Source organism: Cylas formicarius, unplaced genomic scaffold (assembly GCF_029955315.1).
Source record: "Cylas formicarius isolate icCylForm1 unplaced genomic scaffold, icCylForm1.1 PGA_scaffold_3__17_contigs__length_32017465, whole genome shotgun sequence".
In the NCBI taxonomy this organism is placed as follows: Eukaryota; Metazoa; Arthropoda; class Insecta; order Coleoptera; family Brentidae; genus Cylas; species Cylas formicarius.
This window is the reverse complement of record NW_026844326.1, coordinates 21,834,728-21,847,578: the sequence shown is the minus strand read 5'-3', so window position 1 is coordinate 21,847,578 and position 12,851 is coordinate 21,834,728. Positions and strand designations below refer to the sequence as shown.

Here is a 12,851-nt window from a genome sequence, read left to right as displayed (position 1 = left end):
CAACTCCATTCGTTATTTCTTAGAGAAAAATTGGCATTCATAGTTGAATACTCCGAGTACCTACATGTTTTCAATGGATAGATATAAAAGTTAAACCTAATACGGCTGGCGGTTAAAGAAAGTCGGTCAACAGTTTTGTACCTACATTTATTCTGAAACAACTTCCCAAAACATCACTTGACAAACTTATCACTCGCTTAAATTTAAAATGGCTAATATTACGTCGTAAAAAATAAACAAAATCATGGTTTTCAACTTTAAAAATGACTTATTCTCATAATATAATACATCATAGTTTATAATATAATTATCACGATCGAATCGAATTTGAAAAATATTTTTACAAAATGTACGCGTCGGTACGCGCGCCCAAAACAGCATCGACAATCCTCAACAGTTTTGACTACCTATAACAAATCAAAAAATCATACCCCTACGCTTATTACGAATACCGCGAAAATTAAATGTTGGTCTTTTAATTTTATTTAGAAATGTCGACGCTCATTGGAAGTGTTTAATATAAACCCGAAATCACTACAAGTGTTATCATTACGGTTACAATTCCAACGAGACTCACCACGTATATCAAAAAAACACGGTTTCGGTTTTCTCTTGTTCTTTTTGAAAAAAATGGGGCTTTATGTACTCCTAGATAAACAAAAAAAAAATGAACACCACAGCATAAAATAGCATAAAATTTGCCAAATACGAAGCAGTTTTTTAGTCACTATACTGCTTTGGCTTTTACGAGTAATTGTCTCATAATTGAGTAAATGTAAAAATTAGATTTTTGACTACCAAAATCTGGATTTAGTGCTGGTTTAATATCTCCTGAAGTTTTGGATATTTAAATCCAACATTTTAGGTAAGGAAGCTTAGCAGCAATTGTAATCGGACAAAAGAAATTTTGAGTACGTTAAAGTTAAAAACGAAACAGGCATTGGGGTTCCGTTGGAATTGTCAAGCGTCAGTCAACAAAAGTTTAATTTAATTCGGTACTAACGAAAACTAACCGAGTCACACTGCAGAATTTAAACAAACACGCGTCAACAAATTAACGGTAGGTCTCAACATTAATCCACATTAACATAAAACATTGTTTATTTACTACATCGTCATTCGGGTAGAAATGGTTGCCTAATTTAGGTACGTTACGAAAACCTAACCTCCAACAGGAAGTGCACGGAACACAACTGCCAACGTGGACGTTGGTGCACAACTACAAATATACCGGGCGACATCGTTTAAGGTTAGTATCTACAGTTTTTTGCCGTTTACGGCCTTGTATATTAAAAAAAATCACTTTTATTTTTAGCTACTTATACCCTAAATTTCTCACTGAAAAACGCTGCGAGAAAGAAGGTTTTTCAACATCTGAATTGCACAATTCCCGACCAGAATACGTTTTGTTTTTTTTTTAATTATCTTCTGGATAATTTAGAAATTAGGGTTATAAAGTGGGTAGGTATCAATTTATAGTAGTGCGAGTTGAACAGTCGATATTACGTCTGACAAAATATAGTCAACAATTGCTTGGTGTTTGAGACACGGAGTTTATAATTAAATATTTCCAGGAACCATTTCCAGGAGCCCTAAGGAATATCAAATAACAACCAATCAAAAATAATCACCAATAAGAAATATTTTTTGTCATGATTCGGTTGGAAAAAAGAAAGAAATAAAAGTGGCAACGCCGCTGCTTCTTTCGCAATTTGGCACTGTTGTAAAATGGCAATTTTTAATGCGGAATGCAGTTGTTGAGCTATTCGGCAATTTATCTGTGTACTTAAATAAAAATTGATTTATTTTAAACATAGTAAAACTTTAATTTGATTCGTTTTTTATTTCTGATTGACGAAGGTTGTTAATTTGATGTGTAATACCTTGATATCTTAGTTGTTATAAATCTAAATAGGAACTGTGAATAGAGAAGTAATTGTAAATAATTTAGAATTTAAAAGTGGAACTTACCGAAGAAGAATTGTCAAAAACCTTTTAAAAAAAATTAAAATTGGAATTATCGGAATATGAAAACATTGAAAATTGCCAAAAGTTTTATTTTTATATTGGCAGCTGTCATTTTAGTACCACCTTTTCTTTTAATATGAATTTGCTTAGCCATGGGAATATTTTTGCTTGCTTTTATTTGATATTGACTTGCATCCTCGAAATATAAATAAAAATGTGTAATTTTTCTAACGTATCTCGAAAACTGATCATTTGTTCACTGTTCGACTTCAAAAACACCATCGACTGTTAAAAGTCCTGCCACGATAAGCCGATACGCCCTGTTATAATTCTTGCAAACCTTATCAATTAGTGACTTATGTTATATATCTACAGTTTTCCTTAAGGATCACCAAACGTACGCCATCCCTATGACGTTGAGCGCAGAATATATCGAGCGAACTTGCGTCATCGGGACGTGGTTACATACGCCATTATACAGGGTGTGTTCGAAAATAGGTGAAAAGTTATAATTAGGTAATGATGGTTTCCGCTAAATATCAACAGCTACGGTTTACGCACTAATTTAACGAGAGAAATTTATACAAAACGATAGGTTTTAAAGGGAATTTGTTTATGAAAGCGGGATTTCGAATTCGATATTATTGTATACGCGAGCTTATCACGCGAAACTCTCATTTAGTGTGGTGGGAATACAATCACGCGAAGCCGAAATTTAATTTGTGTTTGAAAATAAACGCGTAAACACGAAAAAAGTGATTTAGAACATTGTTTACTCAAACCGATCCCGGAAAAAGAATCGTTCCCCTCCGACGATTCGTCCGAGAAATAAATGCTTACCGGCTACTTAAGTAATTTCGATCGCTCAGATACCGAAAACCCGAAAGGAAAAAGTTGTCGATGTATCCAAAGCGAAAAATCCAAACTTTTCGATAACGAACGCGTTGCTGGAAGCTGCTGAGCACTTTGGAAACACCTTGCCGCTAACCGGAACTACTGAGAACGATTTAGTTCCAAAGGACTAGAGAGTGTCCTCGATTGCCCTAATTTTCACCGACATGCATACCAATCTTTCACTAATCGTCTTTCTTTAAGTTAAGTTTCTTGTGGGTTCTTAATTCATCATAAAGTGTCTATTTGTCGTGCTTTTTGATATTGGAAAACTGGACTGAGCTGAAATTTTAGTTAGAACAATTGGAAAACCAACATATTTTAATTGATAAAAGATAATTGGTTAAAAATTTCAAATTAATATGAGAATTTAGTTATTCTTCTTCAATTTTTGTTTCAATTAGTAACATTTTTTAAAAATTGTTTCGAGTCAGTAAAACGCAGACGACTCGCTTCTGTTCCGTCTTATTATAAGTCGCCTTTGAATTGGTTCCCATAGTAACGACATAAATATACTCTGATATTAATTAATAATTTGTCTATGGTACCACACTGAGCCGATTACAAAAATACATTGTATGTAACACGTCCCTATTTCTTCGTCATACTCAGATCGATCATCAATCACGCACTTTAAAGTAAAGTTAAATTCGCTAACTTGGCAACGCCGCATTTCGTTTAAATCTATCCCAAAACTTTGCCTTAATAGCAGCAAATAAATTATAAGGAAAGAAAATAATATAAATAAATAGTGAAATATGTATACATAATACACACAAAATATGTTACTTAAAATTAGACTTGAAAAAATCCTGAACGCCATAAAACCAGTGACGAATTAAGTAACTTTTTTAAGAAAAGCAAACAAGAATTCGAAAGAGGAAGAACACCTTTTTTCCGTTTAGTGAGTTTGAACTTTGGGATCCCCAAAGTGGTCAAGTTAATATTATGCAAAAATCTAACTTTAGCAACTCCATACAACCAAATACGCAACAATAGAGGCCCATTAGGTTAAAATACAAAAAAAGTAATCCGTAGGTTCTATATCGACAGAATATAATTTAATTCGTGAATTTAATTCTCAATTAACAAACTAACACGAAAAGTACCCATAAGAATGCCGTTCTCATGTTTTGAAGTGGTGGAAGAATTACTCAAGATCGAATTCAAAGATTAGTTTTCTCATTCATTCAGTAAACAACTACTGTTGAGTTCAATACACATTAAACATTTATCATTACGAATTTCGGATAAAATACCCATACGTGATTTGTTGAGAGATATGGTGATATGTGACGAAAACAAGGGCAAAAGAGTTTACAGAAATACCGATCGAGTCAGAACAGAGGGAAATGAGGGACTCCTTAAGTTTCGAATGCAGTTTCCTCCCCCAACAGCCGAAACTTCCGTTTCTGTGCGATTATCTAACTACCTCATTAAGCTGACGAAGGCAAGACGAACTCTTAGTTCCGAAAGGATGTTTTCCACTACCGCTTTTTCCTTAAACTTCGCACGGCACAGGTGGAATTTCAGCTAAGCTTAACTTAACGACAGTCATTTCCTTTTGTCAAGCGCCGTGAGTACCGGTATTGCACGGAACTACCGGAACCGTTTGACAACCCATCGTCGATAAGTTGGTGGCTACTAGGTTCCTTTCGTTAGTGGTCCCGCAGGCTTTCAGTTCAGTGAAGATTTCGGTGAAATAGCCCGGCTCCGAGTTTATCCGAAGCATGTTGGAAGAAAGGCGATTGACGATGTCCAGGCAACGGTCCCAGAACTTTTCTTTGCTGTCCTCTACCAAGAACGGCTTGAGCGGGTAAGAGATTTCATTTCCTGCGGCGTAAAATTAAAAATACTAAGGGATCATTTGGATGCAGGATAAAATTCATATTATACTCAAGGAAATTTATAAACTTGTTAGAAACTCACAATACAGATAACAAGGTAATAAAGATAAGTAAAATACTTTACTTTTTGGGAAATAAAAAAAATGAAAAAGTGTGACAAGGACTACTAAAATAGTAAAATTACATGAGACAAATAGTTTGATTTGATTAAATGTTCTGGAAATTCTATTACTATTTGCTCACAATACTATAAACTACAGTTAAAGATAAGTATCTTTAAAATATTTGAAGTTTCCTCAAAATTATTAGGAATTTTTTCTTAATTCAAACTTGTTAAGTTGTTTTCCCCAAGGAAAGCTGTTTCAAAACATCCCTTTTAGCTGTTAAGATACGAAGATGACCGCTCAGTATAATCATATAGTTGAATTAAATATATTTGTTCTCATACTAAATATTTTCTAGTGATTAGTATTAGCAAATTTATAAATAAATAAAAACAAAGAAATAGTGAAAAAAGAATTGAATATGTATTGCAAATAAACATATACCTACCCATATACGAGTAAGATAAATACAAACAAGTCAGAACGACAGCTTGTAAATCCTGTTCACATTCAATCTCTTCCTTAACCAACTCCCTCACCAGCATGTAGACGAACACAACGTTCGCAGGATTGATGAAGGCCACGTCCTGCAAAAAGATTGCGGGTTCAAATGTTTTGAATTTTCGTTGAATTTTTTTAAAAAATATTATTTTTTCTACTCCCGTCTGTAAAATACCTAATTACCCACCGATCTAGCGTGCGGGAAGCGTCACTTTACCACGTCAGTTTCGTTTTCCATGAATCCGAGCCACTTCGGACATATCCGGGATCGGATGTTTTCGGAGATATTTCCCACGCTTTGAAATTTGACGTTTGTCAATTCTCACGGTCATCTCAGTGAATATATTTGTGTTGTTTTGCGAAAATGTTCCCAAAAACTAACGGTCGTAGAAAAAGTATAGTATGCAACACGTTCGGTAAACTTTTTAACTCACTCGTTTATTAAAAACTCGCTCCGCTCGCGTCAAATAAACTCGTGAGTCAAATGCCGTTTACCGCACTTGTTGGCAGGCATGGAAAATATTTATGAGATTACTTTTTGGCTCACCACATTAACTTATAGATTTAAGAAGGTGATATAAAGATTGAATGGTGATGTAATTGCTTGCGTAGGTGCACAAACCTCCCCATGGCAAATGCTCGTATTTACTAAGTAGGTTTTAATAGAATTTCTTTGCTCAGCCAGTTCTATCTATGATAAAGTTCAGGCCAAAAAACGTTAAAAACTTTGATTTTCCGTCCGGAATCTATGGGAATGTCTAAATGTTATTTACATTTCTTTATTAACGTGTTGTATGTGTCAGCAAACAGACAAGACGGGACTCCCTCAAAGAGATTGCTTATATAAATCAACCCTACTGATCGCTGAGGACTGCCGTTATTTAATGTGTATTTACATCTATTTCAAAAGTATTTTTTTTAACCAATAAATTATTTTATGACATGCCCTTATTTTTTACAAATATGCGCCAGTGCTTCATGTATTTCGATAGTAAAGTATTGTTATTCCTTTGGGTTTTAATTTTATGTTTTGAAACAAGTAGTGAGCAAGTTAACTCACCCCGATGAACGTCGAAGAAACCAGACGACGGGCGGTATTAAAAGACAATATGCGTTACAAAACCCGTGGAGTAAGTAAAAATACTCGATAAAGGTCTAAAAATACAATCGTCTGCTTCCAGGTCACCTGTAGCCTACACGTGAAAGGATGAATACTTATTCAGGCATCGCTAATGTAATATCGATCCACAATGGGTTTAACCCCAGCTTCTAAGGTTCACGACACCGTTATTGTTTTCAGTTAAGGCGTTTTACCGAGAATTCGTTCAGCACGCCATTCCAATTGCGAAGTTGACAAATTCATTTGAGTTGATTGATGTGCTTGTGTTGCACTCGTTAATCAATAAAAGTAAACTATATTTTATTTTGCTGAGTAAAGGAATTGCCAAAGTTTCATCAGGTTGTGTAACCGGAAGATGTCAACTTCGGTAGATCACTTATTAGATCAATCCTCCATAATTTAATCTTTTATTTTGGTCAAGTTTGTCAACCGTGTTTCAAACTCTAGCGATTCAGTATATATTGTACCGCCAAAAATAGAGTGCGTTTATTGTTTTGACGTTTTAAGCATTTTACAGTAAAGTCTGTTCATAGATATAAGAAAGTGACTAACTGATACAAATTAAGGAAAGACCCGGGCAAGCTGTAAGAATGAAATATGGCCGAACAGGTCCGTACTTTGCTTAGACTTTAATTTTTTGGGGTTTTGTTAGGAAATATACTAAACAACATTTATTTATTTATGTACGTATTTATGTTTAAATCTAAAATAAAATTACAAATTATTTTTATTACCTGCTTAAATTAGTTAAAATAATTCACATAATATATCAGTATCACTATCGCTATCATCGCTTGTTGTAATTATTATTTGTTCTATATTATTTGCAATATCTGCTTTTTCTATATGTTTAACAGAATTTGCCCAACTTTGTGGAGGGATGTTAAAAACTTCGGTTTATATAACTTTGAGGATATTGGAGATAACACGGGGAAAAATATTGTTACGACGAATGGCAGATTTCAGTTGGTGCCAAACATGTTTAATGGGATTAAATATACAGTGGTAAGGTGGAAGCCTTAAAACTGTATGCCCTAGTTTTTTTTGCATAATTATCACAGACGTATTCCTCAATTAATTGCTTTTTGGTATAATCCTCGTGAAAATAAATATTATACATGTAGTTTTGGATTGTTGCTTTTGTGACACATGAGGAAGGGGTTTTAGTCAACTGTCTACTGTGATAACTTGCATTGTCCATTACAATTACGCTATTAGGAGGAATGTTTGGAACTAGTTTGTTTTTAAACAACCTTTCAAATAAATCAGCGGTGGTGTCTTCATGGTAATCCAGAGAAGAATCTTTAAAATTTTTAGTAAGACAGAGAAAGTCCATTTGGAACCCAACCATCTTTAGAACCAGCATTCAAAATAGTTATTCTTTTACCCCTTTTTGTTGGCGCGTTTGTTTTAAACTTATCAGTTGAATCAACCCAACCCTTTTCCAGGGTATCATAAGTGTTGAACCAGGTTTCATCCAAGTTAATAATTGGCCTTTGTTGTTCTCTGTAAATCCTAATTTTTTCTAGATATTCCAGTCTCCATTTCCGAATTCTAAAAGATTCCATTAAAACTTGCCTTTTGTCATTTTTTTAAAATCTAAAACCCATGTGTTAAATACACTTCCATAAGGTAGTTCTGTTACATTTTACACCGGTTTCATCTTTTTCAAGCCTCCTAATTAAGATATATAATGTAGGCACGCTTTGTTCTTCGTATAACTGGTAAATTTTACGCCGTATTATATCTTGATCACTTTCATCTACACTGGAGAAAATGTCAGCATCGCTTCTTTTTTTGCTCGCTGAAATTCACAATTTTCCATACAGTTGATGTTGGAATTTTCGCCAATGTGGCCGTTTCTTCCGAAGATGCCTGCTTGATGGCACCACGTTCAATGAGAATCATATAAACATTGTTTATAACTTCCTTAGTCTCAATAGAATAGTGTTTTCTACATTTGGGCGGGAGCATCTCCTGAGATACCCTAGACTCGCACATATTTTGCATAATTCGCACACGATTCAACACATGCCGTATTACACACGAAATAAGAATGATTACTAATAAACTTAAACTAAGTAGTATAACAAACCAAAGAATATTAAACACAGGTAGATAAAAAATTATTTTCTATTACGGACCACAATTTTACCTGAATTTAAATTCCGAAACTTTAGGTAATAATCTTGTGACATTGTATGTTAATGATCACCCTTGGATAATCCCATTCAAGAGCAATTGGTCACTTCCTTATATCCATGAACAGACATTACCTTAACCAACATGTTCGTATATATCCTTCCAGTAAGTATTTATTTATGTACCTGACATAGTTCTTCGATTTATAAACTATAAAGACTATAAATAATATTTGCAGTTCGATAGCACAACAAAACTGACATGAAATCTTGAGATTACCCGAGTATCATTGTATATTTAAGCCGATTGAGATGATTTGGAAACCACATATAAGAAGAAATAACACTGCACAAAAATTTAGTGATAGTACCATAAAGGTAATTCGGCAAGAGGTAGCTATAATATCAGTACAAAGCTCTAAGCTGTACTGATGGAGTAATAAAAGAAGAAAACGGAGTTGATCATTGAACTAGATGAGAACAGTTGCGATAGTGGCGATTTTTAAAGGGACTTTATTATTAGTATTATATTTAATATTTTGTATATTAATAATGATACTAGCTAGAAATGTAATGAAATAGAACGTGTTAAATTGTTACTTTGTACTGATTTTTTTATGTACATGTTTCAAAAATTGCTTCGCGAAGAAGATTGAAAACATACTTATATCCGGCTTATTAGTGCAAGTAGATAAATTGCTAGGACGGTCCTGGAATGGTTACGGCTAAGGGTGTGCCCGGCAGGGTGTTCTATAAGAGGCTGTGGTTTTGGAGTAATAAACAGTAGGAAAAGGCAAACGGAGTCGGTTGTAAAAACACAATCTTTTTGGTCATGGTATACCTATATATACTGGGACCCAATAAACTTTTGAAAGTAGTACGTCGTACTTTTGCCTCACACTAGTACGAATCAAATATTTGATTTTACGCGTTGGTGCTTATTTTGTTTTATTTGATTATTTGCTCCTTTTTAAATTGGAAAATTTTTATTTTCTGCACTCACAACATTTTTTGGAAAGGCGTTGTAAAGAAACCTAGTTTTAAGGTCTTTTTACTACTACATTTTAACCCGTGATCCTTTCATATGCGAATTTGCAGCATGGGTTCCATATTGTGTGTATATTATGTTATATGTTTTTTAAATATTCCTTTCTGACACTCTATTAAAAAAGTGTAAGAAGAGGCGAATTGTTTACTTAAACTTTCTAGAAAATTTCAATAAGCAAAAAAAAAATCACCACGAAGTAATATTAAATTTCGAATGATTATTTTTACCCCACCACGTTGAGGAAAAATGTCACTTTCTGAAAACGGAAAATTTTATAAAAGACTACTTAAAACCTTTGCCCAATATCTATATCGAATGAAATAGCCATTAAGATAATAATGGCATAAAACTGAATCACGATGTCCATTATTTTAACGCCATATTTATGATCCGAGAATATAAGTGCTGTGCATCATTTTTCCGTATTATGCCGCCTATATAAAGTCCGTAAATCTTATCTAGGATACATTTTTACTACCATCAGGTCTGCATTATAAATAAAAAGATCACACCGGGAAGCTTTTATCTGTAATTTTTACGATGGTGTTAAAAATCGCGTTACCCTATTTTCGAGGCGGCATACCGGGTGTCCCATACATTAAGTTAGTTTTTATAGTGGTATAAAAAGCCTGTGTGCCTTTTATTTATTGATTTTTTGTGTTATTATAAACCTTTTTCGTTAGATAATATGGAGTATAAATTCTCTACCGAAATCGATTTTCCGCGGAATACAAAATATATTCGCTCGGCAAACAAACACAAAAGAAATACAAAACAAAAGGCTTAAAGTCCACGCGCTCCTAATCGATATGAGAAGCAATCCATTTTAGTCCTGAACTTGGCCAAAGGATTTCGTTCTTCCGAAGTTGTCAAGTTTAACCACACGTCATGCGTTCGTTGAACATGATCAATCGCGCATCGAAATATCTGCCATCCGTGACACGTCGCTATGATGAGCCGCTACGCCACTTCCACGCAGATAGTTCTCACTCTCTTTTTGTTGAGTATAACTACCATGATTTAAATGGCCACGTATAGAGACGTGGAGTGAAGGTTTCGTTAGTTTACTTGGAGATGGAAAGACCTGTACGAATAATGCAACTGTTTTATCTGGTTTTTGTTAATTATTTCACTTCTTGTGAAGGGATCATGACGACCCGTAACTTTATTTGAGGGGCTCCACTCTTCCCACAAATATACAAAATATAATAATAATTCAATTTATCTAACTATTATTTAATAGTAGTATAACACCCGATCCGTACCTGGAGATGCGGAACCGATAATCACACCAGAAACATTAGCGGTGATCGTGGTTAATCGAATTACATTTCTAATTAGTTCGATAGATACGAGAAAATTTATATTATTGGAATATGGGAATTTTTTTTTTGGTTATTCTATAGTCGAATAGAGCAGGGGATAAACTCTGAAAGTTTTTTCGACAGAGAATATTAGAAATTAAATTGGTTTGGTTTAAATTGAATTTCCCACCTGTGCAGTGGGCAGTACTGAATAGTTTTAGCTGCTAAAAATGTGAAAAACTTAGATTTATAGATATTAGAATAAAAAAAAATCAGAATTTAGGTTAAATGTGTCTTTGCTTTTTCAAAAACCCTTATCATCGACCTAATTCAAATCTTTCGTAGCTAAGTTAATACTTAATACTTAGAAAAAAATTATTTAAATTTACAGAAGACATCTACTGGTTTGCGATGATGGTTACTAGTGTCACTTAAAAAAAATTTCTATTAAAAATGAATAACTAGCGTAACGGCCTTTTTTGGGGATTGTTTGTAATAATGGTTACAATGAGCAAACCATTTGCTGCCAAAAAGGTCGCTACCACCATTTTCTCGTTTATTTATTTGAATGCAGACAAAAATAAACTATTCGTCTTCTTCGTTTTATTTTCATAAACGCTGCGTAAATTTTGCGCGTTAAATTTGAGCACCCTGTATAGTCCGCGAGCTCCTACAAGAGAAAATTCCCACATAGGACCTATGTAAACCAAAAATTTTCGTCCAGCCCACCAAATCATGCAAAATATTTCTTTTCTTACCTGCCATCCTTGCAGGAGTAAGCTCCTGTCCACGGTCCTCAGCCACATGACGGCGTCTCCCGCTTGAAAATCGTTCAGTTTGTAACATTTAGCGTGCAAAAACATGCCCAGACATTTCAACAGTTCAGAGGTCGACGCCTGGATAACTGTCTTCCTCGGTGCCGCCACAGGCACGACCTGATTCGACTCTCTTTGACTCGGAAGCGCTTGTTTGTTGGTGATTTTTTCGCAGTGCAAATGGTAGTTGGTATTGTTCGCATTGTTAACCCTCACAAGGTCCAACGCTAGGGCTGAACTGGACTTGGAAGTCGAATAATACGTCGCCTGTTTGTTCGACTGTTGCTGCTGCTGTATGTTTTTGTTTTTGTCCACGACGTGGATGTTATCCACCAACGGTTGCCTGTAGACGGTAATGTTCTTGTTCTTGTTGTTTTCCAACTTCTTCTTGTTGTTGTTCGTCGTGGAAAATCGTTTCCACGACAACGCGTTTATAAACAACGAGTGCTTCTTCAGGTTCTTCTCCAAGGCGTTTTTCTCCGATATAATCCTGGCACTGTCATTGTTATTGATATTGTTCAACGTGTGGGTATTCGAGTGAGTGAGGGCAGGTTTCGACGAGCATATTTCCCGGTTGTTTTTCACGTTGTTCAACTGTTCGTACGAGAAATTGTTCAGCGTGAAGTCGGCCGTGCTGCTGGTCGTGTACACCGGTCTCCTCTCTCGAGGCGAAAAACTAAGCACGGTGCCCATTTTCTATTTTTCTCCTCGTCGCACTGAAAACTACCGATCACTCGCGTCGGAACATCGAACACCAAAAAAAAAAACACCCTCCGATGGGACTCGCGGGGTATCGCAAGACCCTGGGAAATTGTCTTCGGTGCGAGGTCGATTCGAAGATGCGAGCGCGCACGCGCCTCCGTTGCCGGGAAACCCTCACGTGACGTCAGGGAAAATCAATAAGAAAATCCACCCTCGAAGCTGCAGGAGACGACGACGAGGGTAGGAATGCGACGATGTAGCCGGGGAGGAAAGGGCTACACCTAGATACTCGATCTTTCGGTGGAGGTGTTTTTAAATTGTTTTTCCGTACGCGTAATTAAGTATACTTCAATTTAAACGGAAATTTTCGAGAAAACTAAAAAATATACAGGATGGCCCAGAAATAGTAG

General features: G+C 35.3%; 1 protein-coding gene across 1 annotated transcript; it reads right to left on the bottom strand.

Moving 5' to 3' along the window:
* Nucleotides 1-142: 142 nt before the first annotated feature.
* On the bottom strand, nucleotides 143-12,539 carry LOC132699763 (cyclin-dependent kinase 5 activator 1). The gene is made up of 3 exons (XM_060666645.1): nucleotides 11,683-12,539; nucleotides 5,259-5,397; nucleotides 143-4,692 (listed from the first exon to the last, which is right to left on the bottom strand). The coding sequence occupies exons 1-3, from the start codon at nucleotides 12,430-12,432 to the stop codon at nucleotides 4,427-4,429; spliced, it is 1,155 nt and encodes a 384-aa protein (XP_060522628.1). The 5' UTR covers nucleotides 12,433-12,539; the 3' UTR covers nucleotides 143-4,426.
* Nucleotides 12,540-12,851: the final 312 nt, after the last annotated feature.